The sequence below is a fragment of the Bos indicus genome, chromosome 23, assembly GCF_029378745.1.
Source record: "Bos indicus isolate NIAB-ARS_2022 breed Sahiwal x Tharparkar chromosome 23, NIAB-ARS_B.indTharparkar_mat_pri_1.0, whole genome shotgun sequence".
In the NCBI taxonomy this organism is placed as follows: domain Eukaryota; kingdom Metazoa; phylum Chordata; class Mammalia; order Artiodactyla; family Bovidae; genus Bos; species Bos indicus.
Window position 1 is genome coordinate 36,811,819 of NC_091782.1, and position 23,523 is coordinate 36,835,341.

Here is a 23,523-nt window from a genome sequence, read left to right on the forward strand (position 1 = left end):
GTTGGACAATTGTCCAGAATCCCCAGGCAGGGGACAGATGCACACCAGTATATCTGCCATTCTATTGTTCAGAGTGTTTATGATACATGGGGTTGCTGTGGGTCAGTTAGTAGGCAGCTGACTGTGGGCTGCTTAATTTTCTCCAGATGGTGCTTGCAGAGAGATGGAAACAGAGGGGCTGTGGTGACTACTGCAGGTGGGGAGTTGTGGTTCCAGAATATTTCCCCTGATTAAAAAGGAAACTATGAAGTTGGGGACCCCAACTTGTGAATGTACTGGAAAACCACAAGGATACCCCACAAGGGAAATACTTGTTAGTCAGGAGGAATTTCAGATCAGTCCGTCTGGACCAAGAGAAGGCTACAACAGCACCATGTAAGTCAGTGATGTCAGAACTTTCCCATCTCATTACCGTCTCCTCTGCTCCAACATGGCCCAAGGAATGAAGATCCAGAGAGGGAGAGAGAAGGAACCTTGAAAAAATGGACACATCTGCACTTCCTGGTAGGCCCACTGGGCCTCAGCAGGGGAGAGGGAGACATTGAATAGGCTGAATATGAGATGGAGCTGACACTTGACTGACCTGGACTTGTGAAACCCAGAGTGATAGAATGTATGGAATGGCTGCAAGGTGATGCAGGAAATGAGGATCAGTAGAGTGTGGGTGATGACAGCCACTGCAGGAGGATGAGCCAGTTCACCTTTGTATCTGCTATGGTCTCAGGCTTTGTGTCCCCTAGAAATTTCATATGATGAAATCCTGAGTCCCATGGTTATGGTAACCCTAGGTGCAGTCTTTGTGAGGTGATGGAGTTGTAAGGATGGAGCCTCTTCAATGAAATGAGTGATTTTATATATAAGAGACACTCAGACCCCCCAAACCCTCCCCCGTGTGAGGATACAGTAGGAAGTGTGTGACCAGAAAGGACCCTGAATGACCCCACTGTGGAAATCCATTACATTGTTTTTAAGCCTGTGATGTTTTGTTATAACATCCCAGAAGGACTAAGACAGCATCCTAACAATCTTTACACAGTTCAGTAAACCTCATGCTATTTACACAAAGTGCAAAGCACTTATCTTGTCTGGTGTAACACTGTGATAGTTGGCTGAAAGTCGTGGCTGGGTTTCATAAAGAATCCTGAGAATTCAGTCTTCTTGGTAGCATGACCAGAACCATGAACAATTGTCTAATTCTTTGATTCTAATAACTTGACCCAGAATAATTGGCTGTGATTCTTACATAATCTCTTAATGGTCTTCTTTGTAATGACAGCTTCTGCTATTTGTGACTAATTTTAATAGGCGCTTCGTTCTCTCAATTGTAGGGTTGGATTTTCTTTTGATTTACTCTTAAATGAAGATAAGAAATGTTACCAAATTGCCCTCTTAGATTTTCATATCTCTAAAGCGTCTGTGTTTATTTTTTTAAGAGGAGACCCATTACAAAGCATGCATTAAAAAGCTGTAAATTTCAGGTAGCCCGCTGTGGGATACATAATTTTGACTATCTCAGAGCTGGATGAGATGGATGTGGATTTAGCACGTTTTGTGGGTTCGGCACGTCAGGATCTTGATGTACATGTCAACTTTACGTGAATCCCTGCGCAGGCAGTAGAACAGGTTATAAAATTCCGAATGACGCCTATCTTCATCGCTGGACATCAGGGATGGGAGTCCTGTCCAGCTACTGCGAGCCTGGATCATCGTATTCAAGACTGGAACAATAATCTGAATACCCAAATGATAATGACTTCTTATGCATTTTATTAATATTTGCTTATCTTTTTTTCTTCTAATTATCAAATAAAGATTTGGGGAAGACATATGACTATAAAACTCTCTAGATATGGATTTTGGAGCCAGCCTATGAGAAAACTATTAAAAATCTAAAAAGTATAAATGGAACTCAAGATCAGTTTTAACTTTCTCTTTTCTTCCTTCCCTCTTGCTTCCGTTTTTTGAGGACAACAGAGAAAGAAGACAAGTGGAACTTCAATAGCAGATATCCTGGGATACTTTGAAGAAAAATGCTGATCTTGGAAATTCTGTTCTCTAGTACTATTACTCTTGAAAACATTTCAACCACCAGTGCCCAGGAAGAGGCAAGCTTTTGGTGGAATTGTGTGCAATGCAGGGAAGGCTGCACATGTCAAAAATTGCAGTGAAATTCTGACTCCTTTACAGTAGAATCTATCACTATGAATGTCTAGGCTCCTGCTTTATGTAGTAGCAGTCTAGCATATAGTAGTGATGAATCTTTTTCTTACAAAATCAGGTATTTCTAAACTCCTTACTCATTACAGAGGTCACCTCTTTCATTCATGAACAAAGCAAGAAAGCCCTCTGCAGGATGCTCACCTTGCTGAATTGACGCTCTATGAATGCTTGAAGTTTCTCTGACATGTTCTCAAACCTTGTGGCGCTTGATAGGAAGGCGTTTGACAGTTCTTTCATATGCTGCAGCTCCGTGACTAGATGATGCAGAGGATTATTCCAGGAGTACAGCAACACGAGTGTCCACTTACTAAGGTCTTCAATCTAAGCAATCAAAAGAAATAGTCTCATTAAAAAAACATAATTCAGTGGTTTTGGTAACATGTGATCTTTGCTCAGAGCAGCTGACCTAAAAAACTTTTGGTTATTTCTATGTGCATGAGGAGATTTTATAAGGTAGTAAAAGTTGCAAAAGTATAAAATGTAAGCTATTATTTAACATTTCACTGAATTTTTAAAAATCTAGGTTATTTTAGGAACTGATTCTTCTGATGTGTTCTAATTTATAACCTGAAGAATTTTCTTTTTTCCTCTGAAATTCTACCACCACTCAGTGAGTTCTTTTATGTTTGTATATTTGCCTGAGAGAATCTAAGTATTTACGCAAGTGAGTATGTGCTGCAGTGCCTGACCCAGGAGAGAGGGATTCCACCTGTGCCCACATCATTGTCACCCAGTGATTCATTCATATTAATGAATCAGATGAGTCCTTCGTATTGATTTTTGATCAGTAATTGTTTTATGATATTACAACAAAGAGACAAGGAAGAAGACATGACATTCCTAAACAGGCTTTTCTCCTCAGCTGATCCCACACCAGCCCCCTACTGATATCAGAGCAGTTGTTTTGTTGACAAGTGTCCGGGCAGAAAATGGCGCAGCGTTGTCTTTAGTAACAGCATCAGTGGGATTCACAGTGGAGGGTCCCCCCTACTTCACTACTACTAGCAGAATTGAGCCTGAAAATCCCAGGGGCTGAAGATTTCTAGTTAATATGCTTGATTTCTTTACAGCCATGAACTGTTTTACTGGTAAAGAACAGAGAACTGAATAGGATTAAATATAGTCATGCACATAAAGTGCTGAGTAAAATTTAAGGCCATGTAGTAACTCTCAATAAATTTTAAATTTAAGCTTACTGAAAATCCCTCCTCTTCTCCCTCTTTGTCCTTTTTCCTTGTTCACCCTCATTATTAATGAGCTTAACAGGGGATAAGAATGCTGGTATCATTAAGAAGGTTGTAGAGAGAGAAGATAGAATTTTAAGGGGGGATGCATGTGGAAGTATTTTAAATAATGTTAGGAGGAAAGATAATGCAGGAAATCAGAAAGGAGAGATTATACAGTGAAAATTTGAAGTTGCCATACATGATTGAGGCTTGATATGTAAACTGTGTTGTCCTCAGAACACAGGCAATTGTTGTGGCCATGAGAAGCAAGGCAATGTTTATAGGCCATGTGGGGGAGACTTACAAATTACGAATAAAAGGCGACAGAGGAGTCATTGAGAATGAAGAATGAAGGTGTCAGAGAAGTAGAAGCAGAATCAGGAGAGCCTTGAAAGACAGACGCGAAGGCTTGGGTGGTTCAGTATAGGACTCTCACGTAGGAGTTACTAGTAACAGGGAGTACTCAAAACTGGGGTGTGTTTCTCACATATTCATGAATTTTGCAACCTTATATTTTACACACGGAAGTTCCCATTCATTTTCTGTTTTCATACAGAATATTAGCTGCAATTCTGTGTCTAATGCATGGGTTGAACTAAAGTTGTTTACATTGACAATTTATAGATCTGTTATTTATCTTGCAACTACAGATCTTTAGTCATCCCTTGATTTTGCTTATGCTTCATCAGCTGCATAATATAGTTTCTCTTCAATCGCTTACGGTTCCTGCACCTTTTTCTGCATGTAAAGTTAACATAACCTCTAATAGTCTGAAGTCTGGTACCCTACATACTGTCTAATTTGATCCAGTGAAAAATCCAGGTGAAAGACTCACGTTCGTCTGCTGGACTATATCTCTTTCTTCGGGAGCATGGAAGGAATTGGTGTGGCAGCTCTTGGTGACATTGATATAGTATAGTTTGCCCTGGGCATATTTTTCATCCTGAAAGTGATCAGGCAATTAGTTAGGGTTGTTGGGCATTGAGTAGATGAACCCATTACCAGAACACTAACATGTTTGATAGACGTGTATTTTTTTTAATGGGGGGGGGGGGGGGCAATCACAAAATTTGAAAGTCATTCTTTTCCTACTTTTCTATACATTGTCTCTATAAAAATGATTTTACATATAACTTTTCTAAGTTTAACCTTTTCCTTTCTCTGTTTTTTTATTATCTTTTTTTTTTTTTTTTTTTTTTTTACTATTTGAACCAATATAGTACATGTGTACCAATATTTGGTGCTTCCTACGGGACGGTAGTGGTAAAGAACATTCCTGCCAATGCAGGAGATATAACAAGACTCAGGTTTGATCCCTAGGTGAGGAGCATCCCTTGCAAGAGTGTACATCAGCATACTCCAGTATTCTTGCCTGGCCAATCCTATGGACAGAGGAGCCTGTTCGGCTACAGTCAGTAGGGTTGCCAAGAGTTGGAGACAACGAAAGTGACTTAGAGTGCATGCATGCACCTATATTTAACAATTTATTCTTTTGTTTACTTGGAAGAGTTGGAAAAAAAATGGACAGTCAAAACGGAGGATGAAAGAAAACCTAGTGAGTAAAAAGAACTATGTGAATTTAATAGAAACCTTAGCACCGCCTTTATTAGCTGTCTGCTCTACTGTGTGCTCCTTGACTGACCTAAAAGAATTAACATACAACTTTCAAATACCTTCCTTAGAAAGAGAATAGTTATTTCCAATTGTAAACACCCCTTCTATTGTAGCTGGAAACCTATTCACTGCAAATCTTAAAACAATAGTTTGTAGCATTAAAAAAACTACAAAGTATTCATTTCTGTGACCGGGATTCAGCTTTGTTTAACATGTTCCAACCACCCAGTTCACTGCAGAGCAGTTCTCATTATTGGCTATTTACTCTGAGGCTGGAGAAGAAAGCCCAGACACTGAAGGACCAGAAAATCAACATGCTTCCTTTCCCCAGTCCCACCTAAAAGTGCTTTGTGTCAGGTAGTATTGTAGGCTGAATCTGTGTTCTTCATGTGTTAGAGCCCTGACTGCCAAAGTGCTGTGTTTTCAAAAGCATTCTGGCTTTTGGGGATCCCATGGTCTATAGTCCACCAGACTCTTCTGTCCATGGGATTTCTCAGGCAAGAATACTGGAGTGCTTGCCGTTCCAGTCTCCAGGGAATCTTCCAGACCCAGGGATAGAACCCAAGTCTCTCACACTGCAGACAGATTCTTTACCATCTGAGCCACCAGCGAAGCCCATTAAGGTCAAATGAGCTCTTAAGGTGGAACACTGATCCAATAGGTTTAGCGTCTTCATGATGTGAAACACCAGAGAATTCACTCTGTGTATCTGTGTCTTTTCCTCTTTCTCTCTTCCCCACGCCCCACGCTTTGTGAGGAGTCACAGAGAAGCCAGCCTGGGAAGAAACAGTTCTTAGCAGAACCTCACCTTGCTGGCACCCTGATCTGGAACTTCTATCCCCCAGAACTGTGAGGAAAGAAATTTCTGTTGTTTATTCCACTGAGTCTATTGTATTCTTTTATGGCATTCCTAGCTGACAAGTACCAAATCATTTATTTTGGAAATTAAAAAAGAAAATGAATGAAAGGAAATTGAAAAAGTTATTGCACTTCTTAGTATTTGAGATTTCACAAAACTGATCCTTTCTTTGATTTCAACATCTTATGAACTGACGACTTCTTTGACCGAGAGAGGATGTTATTGCAGCCTTCTTGTTTAAAGGATAGTATAGCCCCGTCACTTAGGGGAAGTTTCCTTCTGGGAGCCTGGAGGGATACAGTCCACGGGGTCGCAAGAGTAGGACACGATTAAGCAACTAAACCACCACCACCAGAGTACTTACAAACTCATTGAACATTATTGTGGAAAGGTTATAGAAGTCATGGGAGAGGCTGGCGGCATTCATAAACCTGTCTGTAAAGGATTTCCGTAAGGAGACAAACACGTCAGGACCGCAGGACGGGCATGATTTGCCTTGGCACAGGAGCAGATTAGACATGAGCAGCAGCAGCAGCAGGCAGGACCCTGTTTAAATAAAAACATGAGCCATTCTGAGATGATCAAGTCACCTGAGGTCATCAAATCCATCCTGTGGAGGGAAGCCTTTTCTTTCCCTGTTGCTCTGATCAGGAGTTCTTGCTGTAGAAGCTGGGGTGGGGAAGAAGGAGCACCTTCTGTGTAAATTTAGATGGATGATGATATTTGTACAGATAGAGAGTTGGAGAAGTAGGTTACTCCCCGTATTTTTGAATTGCTCCCAGAAGTACTTCTGTGCTCTGCAAACATTTGGAACTTAATTCTGAGCCAGTGTTTAGGCCATTCTTTTAAGACAGTTTAATGTTCGGACTCTGCAGACTCTGAGCAGCGAGGCCCTCTAGGAGTATGCAATGTTTTTACTCTACATTGACTAATGCTTGAATTTTAGACACTGAAATGACAAGAAAAGTCCAGTCGATCTGTGTGGTTTACCATCACACTGGGGTAAGAGTAAACACGTGACTGACTGATCACCACTATTGAGTACAGAGAGAATACTAAGAGAAAAAGGATACTGTACCTTGGATCTGCTCACTCACCTTAGTAACCCCATGCATGTCTTTGATACTTTCCCAAAAGCTTTAAAACATCTTAAAATTTGTGTTTCACGGGAACCCTGTGAGATAGCCTTAATCTCACTATGATCATCAAGTAATGTTAATGAAAATGCAATGAGTTGGAGAGGGCAAGTAATTTTCCTCAGGTCCCATTATTAGCAGATGCAGGTGACTGGGCACCAGTACACTCATCTGTTCACTTCCTGATGTTCCATCACACATGCCTGTGCCCCTCGGTCTGTATGTGTGTAACCAGGACTACATCAGGAGCTATGATGACTCTGCTTAAAGAGAAAAATATTTTGTCTTTGACTGCAAAACAGCAGTGACCCTAGAACACTGGTTTTATCCACTTGTTCTGCTCTGTCTATAAAATACTCACTGTTACAGTCTTTGACAATTATCGGTGTGGGGGCCTGGTTCTCCTGGCTAGCCCTTCTTGGCACCTTGAAAGCTCCTCTACTCTTACCCATGTTTATTCTTCTCATTACATTTGTTTCTTCGAGAAAATAGCAAATAAACCTCCAAATGGTAATACAAGAATATTACCTGGTCAGCACCCAAGACAACATCATTGGCTCTGCAAACAAGACCTGCCCTTTCCTGACTTTGACTTTTTAGAGACAAAATTTACCTGTCTGGTCAGGAGTACATCTTGACAACCCATGGGGCTTAGTTTTTGAACCATCTCCAAACATCTCCTCTTTGACAGTAGAACTAGACCTTCATGCTTCCATGATGTAGTGTAATATTTCAGAAATTATTCCTGGCCCTACCTTTGGCCTACAGAAACATAAATCACAGACTCTTACAAGCGTGATTTTAATATTACTTTTCCTGTGCATCCTTTGTAAGTAAGAAGAATTTAAGACTGAAGTGAGCAAGAAATGAGTTTGGACAAGAGAACTGATAAAATAGAGATTTTATCCTCCTGAATGAGATCTGAACATGGTTGTTTTTCCAATTTACCAGAAGAGTGATAATTTAATTAAGGATAAGATATCAGCATTTACTAGGTTTTCTCTGCTCTTAGTTAGTTTAAAGGGGCATGGTATACCTAAGAATAAAATGGTTATTTAAAATTAGGGGATGAAAATAAAAGAAGTGGTTCTCAAAAAGGAGACATATAAATTGGAGAAATTTGGGACTGTCTCTCTCATCAACTAAAGAGCTTATTGTGACAGGCAAGGAGGATAATAGCTTATATAACAGAAATGTATTTGTGTGCATATATTTATGTGCATGTATACACGTGCTATGCATAAATATATGCTTAATTCCTTCATGAAACTTTGGACCTTATAAAATTCAATTTTATAAGAGGTGGTAAATATAGCAGAATTCCCTAATTCCTAATGTAATTGATCATCTATTGGTAGATGACTAACTATATGATTTTTTTTTTCTGTTAACTTTTTTTTAATATTTTACCTCAAATACTTATTTTTTTATTTATATTTATTTATTTAATTGCAGGCTAATTACTCTACAATATTGTATTGTTTCTGCCACACATCAACATGAATCCGCTATGGGCGAACACGTGTTTCCCATCCTGTACCCCCCTCCCAACTTCCTCCCCGTACCATCCCTCTGGGTCATCCCAGTGCACTAGCCGCAAGGATCCTGTATTGAACCTGGACTGGCGATTCGTTTCCTATATGATATTCTACATGTTTCCATGACATACCTCCAATTGTTATTCGTGTGTTTGCTTGGTAGCACATATATTAAAAAATTGGAATAATACTGAGAAGATTAGCATGACCTCTGCCCAAGGATGACACACAAATTTGTGAAGGCTTCCATATTTTTCTGAAACAGCTTCAAGGGGTGGGATGGGAAGGAAGGTGGCAAGGAGGTTCAAGAGTTGGGGGACAAAGGTATACCTATGGTTGATTCATGATGATGTTTGGCTAAAACCGGTACAGTATTGTAAAGCAATTCCCCTTCACTTAAACATCAAGAAATTCAATTATAAAAACTGTTATTGGGGATCATATAACAGGTTCAGATATCCATTGTATGACTAAAGAGGATCTGACTGGAAACTGATGATGTCAATTATCATTGATTAGTGATTCATTAACTTTATAGTTGAATGAGAAAAGTAAACTAACAACACTATTGTCTGTGATTCAGTGTCATAGCAAGCCCTAATCCTTGTCTGCATTTGCTTTTAGGTGGTGTGGTGCCCAAACTTTGAAACTGAGGCTGTTCCCAGAAGTGCACAGTCGTGAGTCCTGCCCAGGGATTTTGTTCCTGATGCTGGAGGCTTCTGTTCACTGGTCACTAAGACCGAAATTTTCTCTGCTGAGAATTCTCTGGGTCTATCATGTGCACAAGTCTTTATATTTTGGTTTTCTAATTTGATTCTCTTATTCTTTTGATCAGACTACCAAGTCCCTTGATGATTTATTTTTCAGACCCTTTTGTGCTTTGATCTTTCTGATGCTCATTAGTGTATTTGCTTCCATGTCTACCTCTCTGAGTAGTTTTCAGCATCTACATAAACCCTACCCTATTATCTTACTGTCTGGATTTTGGTGTTTAGCATCAGCATATTTTTATGAACTTCATTTTCCTTCTGGTGTGGTTTCTGGTACACAGTTTAAGCTGGTTGGCTCACATCTTGCTTGTTCGTGTTGTCTCCAAACAATTAGAGAACTCTGCTTTCTTTCTAGGCAATACTGCCCCTCGTTTTGATACCGTTGCTAATTTTCTGTGATTTCCCTTCCTGCCTCAGAAGCTTTGTCTTTCTCAATCTACTGTACCCTGAGTACTATGTACTCTATGTTGTTATTAGTATTTTAAATCAATATCCACTAGCATAGCAGAGAATTAAAGGGAATAAAATTGCAATAGTATTAGTAATAATACATTCCCCAAAAATATAATCCAGTAATGCTCACAGTTTTAAATGACTTTCTATGCATGTATTACTGAGTTCCCCTACTCATTTTTCCATATTAGGTGTTTCAATTTTGAAATAGAATGCAGAAAACAATGGAGTGGAAAATTCTGAAAATCACCTTGGATTTTAGATGCCTTAAGATAAAGTATGTAATTATTAGTTCTTTATAGTTAATAAGGCTATTCTGAGCACATATAGCTCAGTGTTCAGTGATTGCTATTGGGTAAAGGATGTATACTGTGAACTGCATCACCAAACAGGTGATTGGAGATGAAGAAAGCAATGCCAGGAAGACACAGACTTTTGTTCTGGAAGGAAAAATTTACAGTGTCTGTCATCTACAGTCTACTCTTCAGAGTTTTCAAAACACTTACTCTCCCTTTGCTCATTTAATAATTTGGGTTGTTTGATTTCTTTTCATACTGAGTTGCATAAGTCTCTTATATATACTTGGATACAAAGCCCTTACCAAATATGTGATTTGCAAATTTTTTTTTTCATTGCATAGGTTGTCATTTCATTTTATTGATGGCTTCTTTTACTATGCAGAAGGTTTTGAGTTTGATGTGCTCTCACTAGTTTATTTTTGCAGTTCTTGCCTTTGCTTTTGATGACTGAATTGTTTGAGCTGCTTGTAGTTTGGAAAGCAATCCTTTATCAGTTATTTTATTTGCTATTATCTTCTTCCATTCTTACCAAAAGACACAGACTGGCTGAATGGATACAAAAACAAGACCCATATATATGCTGTCTACAAGAGACCCACTTCAGTCCTAGAGACACATACAGACTGAAAATGAATGGATGGAAAAAGATATTCCATGCAAATGGAGATCAAAAGAAAGCCGGATTGGCAATTATCGTATCAGAAAAAATAAACCTTAATATCAAAACTATTATAAGAGATAAAGAAGGACCCTACCAAATGATCAAGGGATCAGTCCAAGAAGAAGACATAACAATTTTAACTATTTATGTACCCTACATAAGAGCACCTCAACTAAACACTAACTGACATTAAAAGGGAAATTTACAGTAACACAATAATAGTAGGCATGTTAACACCGCACCTATACCAGTGGACAGATCAACACAACAGAAAAGTGATACGGCAACATAAGCTTAAAAGGAAATATTAGAGCAAACAGACCTAATTGATATCTTCAGCACATTCCATCCAAATGCAGAATACACTTTCTTCTCAAGTTCACATGGAACATTCTCCTCATCTTAGGTCACAAATCAAACCTCAGTAAATTTAAGGAAATTGAAATTATATCAAGAATTTTCTCTGACCACAATACTATGATACTGCTATTGCTACTGCTGCTAAGTCACTTCAGTTGTGTCCGACTCTATGCGAGCCCATAGACAGCAGCCCACTAGGCTCCTCTGTCCCTAGGATTCTCCAGGCAAGAACACTGGAGTGGGTTGCCATTTCCTTCTCCAATGCATGAAAGTGAAAAGTGAAAGTGAAGTCACTCAGTCGTGTCCGACTCCTAGCGACCCCGTGGACTTCAGCCTACCAGGCTCCTACATCCAGGGGATTTTCCAGGCAAGAGTACTATCATACTAGATATTGATTATAGGAAAAAAGAAAAAAACTTTAAGGAACACAAACCCATGGTGATTAAACAACACATTTCTAAATAGTGAACAGTTTACTGAATAAATAAGGGAAATCAAAACATTCCTAGAAACAAAGAACAATGAAAACATGATGATCAAAAGCCTAGAGGATGCAACACAAGCAGTTCTAAGAGGGAAGTTTATAGTAATACAAATCCTACCTCAAGAAACACATTGAATAGGTGACCTAACTTTACATATCTTTAACTCTTTAAAAATTTCTCTTATCAATGTCTTAATGGTTTTGCATAAAATCTTTCAACACCTTGCTTAAGTTTATTTCCAAGTGTTTTATCTTTTTGTGATGCAATAGTAAATGGAATTGTTTTCTTCATTCTACTTTCTGATAGTTTGCTGTTGATACATAGGTAGACAACTGAATTTCGTATATTGGAATATAGTAAACATAATGTATGCTACATCTTTAAAGAATAGACATTTTCCCACAGATAAGACATATAGACGATCAAAAGATATATGACAAGATGCTCAGCATCACTAATAATCAAAGGAAATGCAGATCAAAAGCATGAGATATCACCTCATACCTGTTTGAAAGGTTAGTACCAAAAATGTAAGAAAGGACAAATGTTATTGAGGATGAGGAGAAAAAGGAGTGCTTATGCACTGTTGGTAGGGATGTATACCAGTGCGCCTCCATTGGAATCATAGTGTGGAGGTTCTTCGAGAAATTTAAAAGAGAACGTTTATGTGATCCATTATCCCACTTCTGGATATATAGTCAAAGGAAATGAAGTCATTGTCTCAAAGAGAGATCTGTATTCCCATGTTCATAGCAGCATTATTCACAGTAGCCTTGGTATAGGCACAACCTGGGTAACTTTCAACAGGTGAATGGACTAAAGCAATGTGATGTGACATATATAGGTAAATACTATTTAGCCATTAGAGAAAGAAAGAAATCCTTCCATCTGTGGCGACATGGATGAAACTGGAGGGCATTACACTAAGTGAACTAATTCAGAAAGAGAAATACAATATGATCTCAACTATAAGGAGTTTCAAAAATAAATAAATAAATAAAAGGGAACTCAGAGTAGAAAAATGATTGCCAAAGACAGGAGGATAGGACAAATAGGGAGAGATTTTTAAAGGTTACATATTTTCATGTATAAGACATTAATAAGGTGAAGATCTAAGTTTGAGCTTCATGATCTAATCATGAGATTGAACAATCTATGGGAGTCGAGGATGTACAGGGAAGCCTGGCGTGCTGCAGTCCCTGGGGTCACACAGAGTGGGACATGACTCTTTGACTGAACTGAAGAGAGTGGAACTTACCTGTGTTCTCCTCAAAAAGCAAAAGTTAAATACGTGTGCTGACGGCAATGTTACTTAATAGAAAGGGAAACTCGTTTCTAATCCATGCACAAATGGGGGTTGACAAGATGATGGAGGGGTAGGTGGAAGTGGGGTACACCTCTCTCCACCGATGCATCAGAACGTCTAAAGACGCAGCAGTTCTCACAGAAGACCAGGTGAATCCTGGCAGGACTCCCTGACTACTGAGAAGGAACATCCGGATCCACACAGAACTTGGTAGGACAAAGGAAAGAAGGGACAAGGAGGAAGGAGAAAGAAGGAGGAGAGCAAGTGGGACCAGCCTGCACCTGGGGATGAGGGAGCTAAAGCGCAGGGGAGAGATCCCCACATCCATGGCCGTCCACTGGGAAGGGGGAGGCATTTGAAGCTGTTGGGAAGTGAACTCACTAAACTGTGACAGTCTGAACAGGGTGAGAACCACATAGACAAGCCATGCTGCAGCCTTTCATACCTCGGAGAGGGTTGTAAGTCCACTGGTGTCTACGGAAGCTGGGAGCTGGAGCCATGGGGATTGTGGAATGATCCCAGGGTGAGGACTCCTGTTGACCGTGGGGAGTCAGCCTTATGGGATGGGATGGAGGAAATCTGCTGCATGGAATGCTTCTTAAGGAAAGCCATGAGGCCATAAAAGTAGGCTTCAACTGCCTGTGGAGTAGAGCTATCTCTTTCTCCATGCTGGTACCTGTAGGTTGAGCAATAGAGAAAGACTTCAGTGAGGGTGGTCCTTGAGTGCCTGATGCACTAAGCAATGGAGAATTTTGAATGTCTATATACCCGACCCTACCCTATTCTCTGGAGAAGGCAATGGCAACCCACTTCAGTACTCTTGCCTGGAAAATCCCATGGGCGGAGGAGTCTGGTAGGCTGCAGTCCATGAGGTCCCTGAGGGTCTGACACGACAGAACGACTTCACTTTCACTTTTCACTTTCATGCATTGGAGAAGGAAATGGCAACCCACTGCAGTGTTCTTGCCTGGAGAATCCCATGGACAGGGTAGCCTGGTGGGCTGCCACCTTTGGGGTTATACAGAGTCAGACACAACTGAAGCGACTTAGCAGCAGCAGCAGCAGTCCCTGTGTTGGTATTAATATTTATAAAAATTATTAATGGATGCAGTAGAGAACCAAAAGAACTATAGTTACAACAGTAGTAATAAATTACCCCCAAATTATAATCCATTAATGCTCCCATTTATTTTTATTTTTTTTATTTATTTTTTTTAATTTAATTTTATTTTTAAACTTTACATAATTGTATTAGTTTTGCCAAATATCAAAATGAATCCGCCACAGGTATACATGTGTTCCCCATCCTAAACCCTCCTCCCTCCTCCCTCCCCATACCATCCCTCTGGGTCGTCCCAGTGCACTAGCCCCAAGCATCCAGTATCGTGCATCGAACCTGGACTGGCAACTCGTTTCTTACATGATTTTATACATATTTCAATCTCATTCTCCCAAATCTTCCCACCCTCCCCCTCTCCCACAGAGTCCATAAGACTGTTCTATACATCAGTGTCTCTTTTGCTGTCTCATACACAGGGTTATTGTTACCATCTTTCTAAATTCCATATATATGCGTTAGTATACTGTATTTATGTTTTTCCTTCTGGCTTACTTCACTCTGTATAATAGGATCCAGTTTCATCCACCTCATTAGAACTGATTCAAATGTATTCTTTTTAATGGCTGAGTAATACTCCATTGTGTATATGTACCACAGCTTTCTTATCCATTCATCTGCTGATGGACAACTAGGTTGCTTCCATGTCCTGGCTATTATAAACAGTGCTGCGATGAACATTGGGGTACACGTGTCTCTTTCCCTTCTGGTTTCCTCAGTGTGTATGCCCAGCAGTGGGATTGTTAGATCATAAGGCAGTTTTATTTCCAGTTTTTTAAGGAATCTCCACACTGTTCTCCATAGTGGCTGTACTAGTTTGCATTCCCACCAACAGTGTAAGAGGGTTCCCTTTTCTCCACACCCTCTCCAGCATTTATTATTTGTAGACTTTTGGATTACAGCCATTCTGACTGGTGTGAAATGGTACCTCATAGTGGTTTTGATTTGCATTTCTCTGATAATGAGTGATGTTGAGCATCTTTTCATGTGTTTGTTATGCTCCCATTTAAAACTGATTTTATATCTATATATTATTGAGGTCTCTTAACTCATTTTCCTTACTAGGTGGCTTAATTTTGAAATGATATATAGAAAACAATGGAGTGGTAAACTCTGGAAATTACCTTCCTTTTGATATGCCTCATTAGTAAGGATGCAAATATTAGGATTTTTTTTTCCCCAGTGGGGCTGTTCTTAGTACATATTATAGCTCACTGTGGGGTGATTGCTATTGACTGAAGAATGTACATATTGAACTGTAATTGTCAAACAAGTGAGTGGAGATGAAGAAAGTCATGCCAGGAAGGCATAGGCTTTTATTGTTCTAGAAGGAAAACCTTGCTGTGTCTCTCATCTACAGTCTAATCTTCAGATTTATTGAAACTCTCACTTTCTTACATTCCATTAAAAATTTGGATTATTTGTGGTTTTTTTGCCCTTGAGTTGTATGTCTCATGTATTTTTGGATATTAAGCCCTTATCCAATATACGATTTGGAATATCTTCTGTGAATCTGTAAATTGCCATTGATTTTGTTGATGTTCCTTTCTTTGGAGTCTGATGTGGTTCCACTTGTTTGTTTTGTCAGTCGTTGTCTTTGCTTTTGGTTTGAAACCCAAAACCTCATTGCAAAGACTGATGGCAAGAAGATTACCTCAATATATTCTTCTACGGGTTTAATCGCTTAAAGTCTAATGTTCAACTTTTTAATCCCTTTTTAGTTGATTTTTGTATGGTAAAAGACAGGGGCACAGTTCCATTTTTTCATAGGACTATCCAGTTTTCCCAGTGCCATTTTGTAAAGCTTGTCCTTCCCCACTGGATATTCTTTGCTCCTATTTCATAAGCTAACCGACAATATATGGGTGTGTGTTTCTTTCCAGCTTCTGTGTTCCTCTCTGTTGATCTATGTGTCTGTTTTCATGCCAGAAGCAAAGCATTCTGTTTTGATTACTACAGCTTTCTAATATAATTTGAAATCAGCAACCATGGTCTCAAACTTTGTTCTTTTTTCTCAAGATCACTTTGACTCTTTGGTATTGTGTGATAATAAAGCATAATAGACCAAGAAGAGATGGGAAAAGTACACAGAAGAACTATTCAAAAAAATAGCTTAATGACCCAGATAATCACAATGGTGTAGTATCTCACTCTGAGCCAGACATTCTAGAATGTGAAGTCAAGTGGGTCTTAAGAAGCACTGCTGCCATAAAGCTATTGGAGGTGATGGAATTCCAGCAAAGCTATTTAAAATCCTAAAAGATGATGCTAATAAGGGCTCCATTCAATATGTCATAAAATTTGGAAAAGCCAGCAGTGGCCAAAGGACAGGAAGAGGTTAACCTTGTCCCAATCCCCAAAAAGGGCAGTATTAAAGACTGTTCAAGCCACTGAACAGGTGCAATCATCTCCAGTGCTAGTAAGGTTATGCTCAAAATCCTCCAGGCTAGGCTTCAGCATTATGCAAACCTAGAACTTCCAGATGCTCAACCTGGGTTTACAAAAGGCAGTCGAACCAGAGATCAAATTGGCAACATTTGCTGGAACACAGAGAAAGCAAGGCAGTTCCAGAAAAACATTTGCTTCATTGACCTCACCAGACTGTGTGGATCACAACAAAGTGGAAACTTTTACGGAGATGGGCATACCAGACCAACCTTACCCGTCTTATGAGAAACCTGTATGCAGTTCAAAATGCAGGAGTTAGAAGCAGACAAGGATGATAAACTGGTTCAAAATTAGTGAAGGAATCAGTCAAGGCTGAATATTGCACCCTGCTGGTTTAACTTATATACAGTGCATGTCATGTAAATTGCTGGACTGGATGAGTCCTAAAAGCTGGAATCAAGAATGCTGGGAGAAATATCAACAACCTCAGATATGTGAGTGTTACAACTCTAATGGCAGAAAGCAAAGAGGAACTAAAGAAACTCCAATGAGGGTGAAACAGGAGAATGAAAAAGCCGGCTTAAAACTCAATATCAAAAAAGCTAAGATCATCTCATCTGGTCCCATCAGTTCAGTTCAGTTCAGTTGAGTCGCTCAGTTGTGTCCCAAACTTTGCCATCCCGTGAATTGCAGCACACCAGGCCTCCTTGTCCATCACCAACTCCCGGAGTTCATTCAGACCCACGTCCATCGAGTCAGTGATGCCAGCCATCTCATCCTATGTCATCTCCTTCTCCTCCTGCCCCCAATCCCTCCCAGCACCAGGGTCTTCCCAATGAGTCAACTCTAGCATGAGGTGGCCAAAGTATTGGAGTTTCAGCTTTAGCATCATTCCTTCCAAAGAACACCCAGGACTGAACTCCTTTAGCATGGACTGGTTGGATCTCCTTGCAGTCCTAGGGACTCTCAAGAATCTTCTCCAACACCACAGTTCAAAAGGATCAATTCTTCAGCACTCAGCTTTCTTTATAGTGCAGCTCTCACATCCACACATGACTGCTGAGAAAACCTTAGCATTGGCTAAACGCACCTTCATTGACAAAGTAATGTCTCTGCTTTTGAATATGCTGTCTACGTTGGTCATAACTTTCCTTCCAAGGAGTAAGTGTCTTTTAATTTCATGGCTGCAGTCACCATCTGCAATGATTTTGGAGCCCAAAAAAATAAAGTCAGCCACCGTTGCCAGTTTCCCCATCTATTTGCGATGAAGTGATGAGACCGGATGCCATGATCTTCGTTTTCTGAATGTTGAGCTTTAAGCAACTTTTTCATTCTCCTCTTTCACTTTCATCAAGAGGCTCTTTAGTTCTTCTTCACTTTCTGCCATAAGGATGGTGTCATCTGCATATATGTGGTTATCGATATTTCTCCTGACAATCTTTATTCAAGCTTATGCTTCATCCAGCCCAGCGATTCTCATGATGTACTCTGCATATAAGTTAAACAAGCCTGGTGACAATATACAGACTTGATGTACTCCTTTTCCTATTTGGAACCCGTCTGTGCTCCATGAGAAAAGAACTTAAATAAGAGTGTATATATGTATATGTATAACTTATTCACTGCTCAACAAAAACTGATATTTATAGCATTGCAAATCAATTATACTGCACTAAAAATAAAAAATGAATTAAAAATAAATCAAACATCTGGAATAAACCATAACCACATGTATAACAGCTTTTAGTGAGCTCTTGGAGTCCTAGCTGATTATGGAACCCAAGAATGATCTTGGGAGATCCCCAAACTTGTAATTGCTATCTGAAGTGAATAAAGTCTTAAGGACTTTCCACACTGAAATTTGTATCTGTCAAAGGCCCATTTCTTCATGTGCATAGTCATTATGTTTCCATGTTGAACAACAGGTACTTTGTCTAAGAACTCAGTCATTAACTCATATTTGAAATTGGAACATGTATAGGAGGAGCGGGGGATTGCTCAATGACTGATAACCAAGGAAGACCCTGGAAACACTCTTATATTGTTGTGAAATCCATCAAGGAGTTTGCCATCTCAGACACTCCACCTGGGGCTGCTGATCCTGATTCAGCTTCCTTAGTCCTTGGCTTCCTATCAGCACCACAGCGCATTCAGTATGGATGAGGCATTGGTTACCTTAGACAAGTCAGTCTCCTCATTGGGTCCAAATGCTTGTGTTCTCCCAAAATTCATATGTTGAAAACCTAATCCCCAAAGTATGATTTTAGGAAGTGGGACCATTGGAAAATGATTAGGTCATGAGGCAGAGCCCACATGAAGGGGATTAGGGCTCTTGTGAAAGAGGCCTGAAATACTTGCTCATCCCTTCTATTTAGGGATATGTCCTGGAAGAGGCCCTCACTCACTCAACCATGCTGGCACCCTGATCTTGGACTTCTAGCCTCCAGAACTGTGATACATAACATGGTTTATAAACCACCCAGCCTCTGGCATTCTGTGAAGGCAGCCTGCGTGCACTAAAACACCGAACATGATTAAATGGGAGGAAAAATACTGTCACTTTTGTTTTCCCTTCCAAGGTCATAAACATGCAACAGGTAGCAGAGACATTCAATTCCTGAGGCCCACGGTGACGTATGCCATAGAACTGTACACTTCTTTCAAATTGTAGTTCTTTGACATGCTCACCTGAGAACATATTTTCTTAGAGGTAGTTAACATTTAAACCAATAGATTGTAGATTTTATGTGATCAGTTGAGTTTATTAGGAGCAAAGATAGAGGTTTCCCAAAATAAAATCAATTCAGCCTGAAGACGGCACCATTACTGGTACCTCAATCTCCAGCCTGTCAGCCTAAAGATGAAGCAACTGAACCCTAAGGCCTGTATCTGGGCTCTCATCAGAATCCTAACTTACTTGCTCTTTGACTTGGAAAACTTATCTTCAATTCTCTAGGGCTTGGTTTTCTCAACTGGAAAAGGAAAATTAGAGTAGAAAATCCTTTACATTTCCAAAGATTATGCAAATCTCTGTATAAAACATGATTCCAAACTGAGGTTTTATTCTTTTTCCCAAAAAGAAAATTATCGATTGGTTGTGCAGCTTCTGTGTTTGGGTCTCATACGTCTCCTTATCTGCTCTATCCCACAGTGTATTTCTCTAGCGTAGCTTTCAGAAAATACCTTGATAGAAATAATTACTTGACTGTTATGGAATATTACTTTTATCTTTGATCTTCCACTGAAAAGCAGGAGTTGTAGTTAAGCACACTAGTGAGAGAAACTGCTTCTAAATGTCAGGATGTCAATGTGAGAAGTTTGCGGTGCGTAGTTGCTCAGTCGTGTCCAACACTTTACGACCCCCTGGACTGACGACCCTTGGACTGCAGCCCACCAGGTTTCTCTGTCCATTGGGATTCTCTAGGGAAGAATACTGGAGTGGTTTGACATGCCCTCTTCCAGGGATCTTCCTGACCAGGGATGGAACCCAGATCTCCTGTATGCACGGGGACTCTCTTTCCTGTCTGAGCTGCCAGCTCCTAATAAAATAGGTCTTGAAGTATACAGAAGATGTGTGATTTGTCTACTTTTGTTTCCTGCAACAGTGGGTTTTTTCCAGCTAATGTGTCAGTCCAATTTCTATTTACCTGAATGCTATCTAGAATGCAAGTTCTCTCTAAAAGAAAAAAGTCCACACAAAAGGAACTTTTATCTGGAATAGCAGTTAAGATTTTGTCCAGTTGTCAGTTTGTCCAAAATACCAGAGGCAGGGTATTTGCTTTTAATTATAATATTTACCTCAGAAAGAACAAATGGCTGGCCAGTTTCTGCCATGCTTTATACTCAATAAATAGTAACTTCAGGGCAGTTGGCATAACCCTGTACACCCAATGGAACTGAATTAAAGGAGTATGAATTGGTGTTGTTCAGATAATTAACTATAATATAGGTCAGAATGGGATAAGTGAGATAAAAATTGTGAGAATGAAATTAGGAAGACATAAGTAGGAAGATGGTACTTTCATCTGGGAAAAGTAGGTAACAATTCATCAATGAAATGAATTTTTTTTTTACCTTCCAAGAGAGATTAGGTGCTTGTGTATAATGTAGGAACATTTGATTTGTAGGCTCTCCTTAAAGTATTTTTATCTGTCATCATCAGAGAGTACAGCTAAGAAATTGAACTCCTCTAGTGAAGTTGAGAATCCTATGGTAAGTAGTAGATTCAAGCGGCAGGTTCAGAGCACTGTCTCCAGTTCTTTTCTATTCAGCCTTTTTGTCCATGAGTGGATTATCACATTATCTTAGGACACGAACTGCGAGGGCTAGTGTATGTGGAATAACAGACTGCAAATCGAATGGTTTCTATCTAATAAGGTGATGATTAAAAACAAATGCATCCACAGTTTTGTGAAAGTAAAAGTCGCTCAGTCAAGTCCAAATCTTTGTGACCCCATGTACTATGTAGTCCATGGAATTCTCCAGGCCAGAAAACTGGAGTGGATAGCCTTTCCCTTCTCCAGGGAATCTTTGCATCCCAGGAATCAAACCCAGACCTCCCACACTGCAGGCAGATATTTCACCAGTGAGCCACAAGGGAAGTCCCCACAGTTCTAGTTCTGTAATTATGTCCAAATAATCTGGGTATGAGGGCTTGGGTGGGGAGAAAAGACCTCAGTGGTTGTAGTTCACTGTAAGCTGTGAGCGGAATCAAAAATTCATTGGAATTTTGCTCTGGACAAATAAAAGTGTTTCATTGAACGAACACCTAAGGAAGGCCTGCAGGATGCAAAGAATGAACAGCAGGGAAGAACACATGTGGACTTTGTGAATTAGTACCTAAATTTTAATAGAAAAACAGAAACAGATAAATTTCAAAGTTACATGTTGCACCACAATTGGGACACGTGTCGAGAGGGAAAAGCACACAATGCCATATGTGCACATAACAAGGAACCCTGAGCTGTGTCAGAATCAGGAACGGCTGCTTTGGGGAAGTGGTCTTTACTGAGATCTGAAAGATGTCGGGGAAGTCATGAGGTAAAAGAGAGAAGGTTTCCAGGAAGGAATGGCATTGATAAAGAGTTAGCCATATGTGAGAATATAGAGTGAGAAGAACAGACATGCCAGGATTGAACCTTCAAGGAATTTAATATACTTGGTAAAACAGGCTAACTGGACAATGAATATGAGGTGGTATATGATCAGTTCTGTGAAAGAGATAACAATCAAGTTTTGCAGAGCATAGGAGATATTTCCATTTGTCGGGTAATTAATTCGGTAAAGAGTCACCTAAACCTACGAAATCTGGTTTCTATTGCTACTTTTGCATCAAGTTTTATAAGTTTAGATAAGTGACCTAATCATTCTTGGATTTCCTTATATGTCCTTAATATGAGAGGATTTTCTAGATAATGTCCAAGGTTTCTTCCTTTTCTAATTATCCAGTGAATCCCACCGGTTATTATCTGGAATAAAAAAAAAACAAAACATTTTACATACCAAGAGTAATGGCTGAAATATCTATAATATGATACAAAAAGTATTGAAATTCTTGTTTTTCTTTCTTTTTTAAGTTTCTTAAAATATGATTTCCAGATAAAATGGCAAGATATTTAAAGTATACATTATAATGTAAATAGGTATACATGATTAATGGATTCCCTGGTTGATTTAATTAACATATCTATTAATGTCACCTCACATATTTAATTTTCAAGATCTTTTTGGTGAGAACTTTTAAGTTTAATTCTCTTAAATGTGTGCTAACTGACTTCAATCATGTCCAACTCTTTGTGACCCCTGGACTATATACACTGCCAGGCTCCTCTGTCCATGGGGATTCTCCAGGAAAGAACACTAGAGTGGGTTGCCATGCCCTCCTCCAGGGGATCTTCCTGACCCAGGGATTCAACCCATGTCTCTTATGCATCCTGCACTGACAGAAGGGGTCTTTACCATGAACACCACCTGGGAAGCCCCACAAATGTCAATAACACTTTACAAACCATAGTCACCATGTTACACATTAGATCCTCAGACCTTATGCATCATCTTACAGCTTAAAGTTTGTGCACTTTGACCAAATTCATTCTTAAATCGTTGATTTCTCAGCACTTATTTTTACATGACCTGTGACATGTTCTTGTATTTATGATTTTGGAGTCAGGAAAAAAATATCCCCCTCCTGTTGGAAGCAGTTTAGCATTAGATCTTTGAGGACCATCTTTATCTAGCAGCTCCATAGCCACCTCTATCATTGTCAGAAATCAAGATGATTTACACAGGTAAGGGAAATAAAGAAAACTGGCTTCCCTGGTGGCTCAGATGGTAGAGAATCTGCCTGCAATGTGGGAGACCTGGCTTGGACCCCTAGGGCAGGGAAGATCCATGCAGAAGGGAATAGTTACCCACTCCAGCATTCTTGTCTGCAGAATCCTATGGACAGGGAAGCCTTGTAGGCTACAGTCCATGGGGATCACAAAAAGTCAGACATGCCTGAGCGACTAACACACAATGAACTTTAAGGATTTGGAAGCCATATCAGAGATAAGGATAGCTTAAAAGGAAAAGGAAAACTCTTTGAGACAGGCAAGAACATGGATTCACAAACACTTATAAGCCAACAGGGCAAAGGAAGAGAATGGATATTGCAGTCTCTAAAGAGTCTTGTACATAGCTGCTGCTAAAAGTGATGGCCTCTGACCAGATCTCTGGGCTTCAGTGGAGAAACTTGGCCACTTTCCAGCAAGAAAGGGGTCAGAGGAAAGAATCAATCCAAATCTCTTTCTCCACTGACTCACCAATCTCTTTTGTCCACCCCTGGCCAAACTCAAGTAGAAGTCAGATGCAAGGAGAGCTAAAGGGATAAAGTCTGGTCTTCTCAGCCTCCAAAGGTTCAAAACATAATAGAAAATGATCAACAGGGTTCCCGAGGGGCATATAAAGAATATCAAACACACCCACCATGTCTATATAGTAGCTATGTTTTCTTTATCTTATGATTCTAGTTGTAGTTAATTTTGCTAGACATTTAGGATGACTGGGTAGGATTAACTTTAATGGGAGAAGTCAGTTTCTGATTTGACCTA

General features: G+C 39.7%; 1 protein-coding gene and 1 non-coding gene across 2 annotated transcripts; one reads left to right on the plus strand and one right to left on the minus strand.

Moving 5' to 3' along the window:
* Window positions 1-1,539: 1,539 nt before the first annotated feature.
* Window positions 1,540-13,427, minus strand: LOC109576772 (placental prolactin-related protein 1). Its single transcript, XM_019985397.2, has 5 exons — window positions 13,373-13,427; window positions 6,284-6,465; window positions 4,282-4,389; window positions 2,362-2,541; window positions 1,540-1,731 (listed from the first exon to the last, which is right to left on the minus strand). The coding sequence occupies exons 1-5, from the start codon at window positions 13,425-13,427 to the stop codon at window positions 1,540-1,542; spliced, it is 717 nt and encodes a 238-aa protein (XP_019840956.2).
* Window positions 8,740-8,849, plus strand: LOC139179199 (U6 spliceosomal RNA). The gene has a single exon (XR_011563622.1). It is a non-coding gene; the product is annotated as a U6 spliceosomal RNA (small nuclear RNA).
* Window positions 13,428-23,523: the final 10,096 nt, after the last annotated feature.

What these genes read in the sequence shown, in the direction of transcription:
- LOC109576772 (XM_019985397.2), bottom strand. Translation starts at nt 13,427, where the DNA reads ATGGCTCCAGCTCCCAGCTTCCGTAGACACCAGTGGACTTACAACCCT. An exon ending in CAATAATGTTCAATGAGTTT is followed by an intron (nt 4,390 to 6,283) that starts GTAAGTACTCTG and finishes GATCACTTTCAG; the next exon opens with GATGAAAAATATGCCCAGGG. An exon ending in ATATAGTCCAGCAGACGAAC is followed by an intron (nt 2,542 to 4,281) that starts GTGAGTCTTTCA and finishes TTGATTGCTTAG; the next exon opens with ATTGAAGACCTTAGTAAGTG.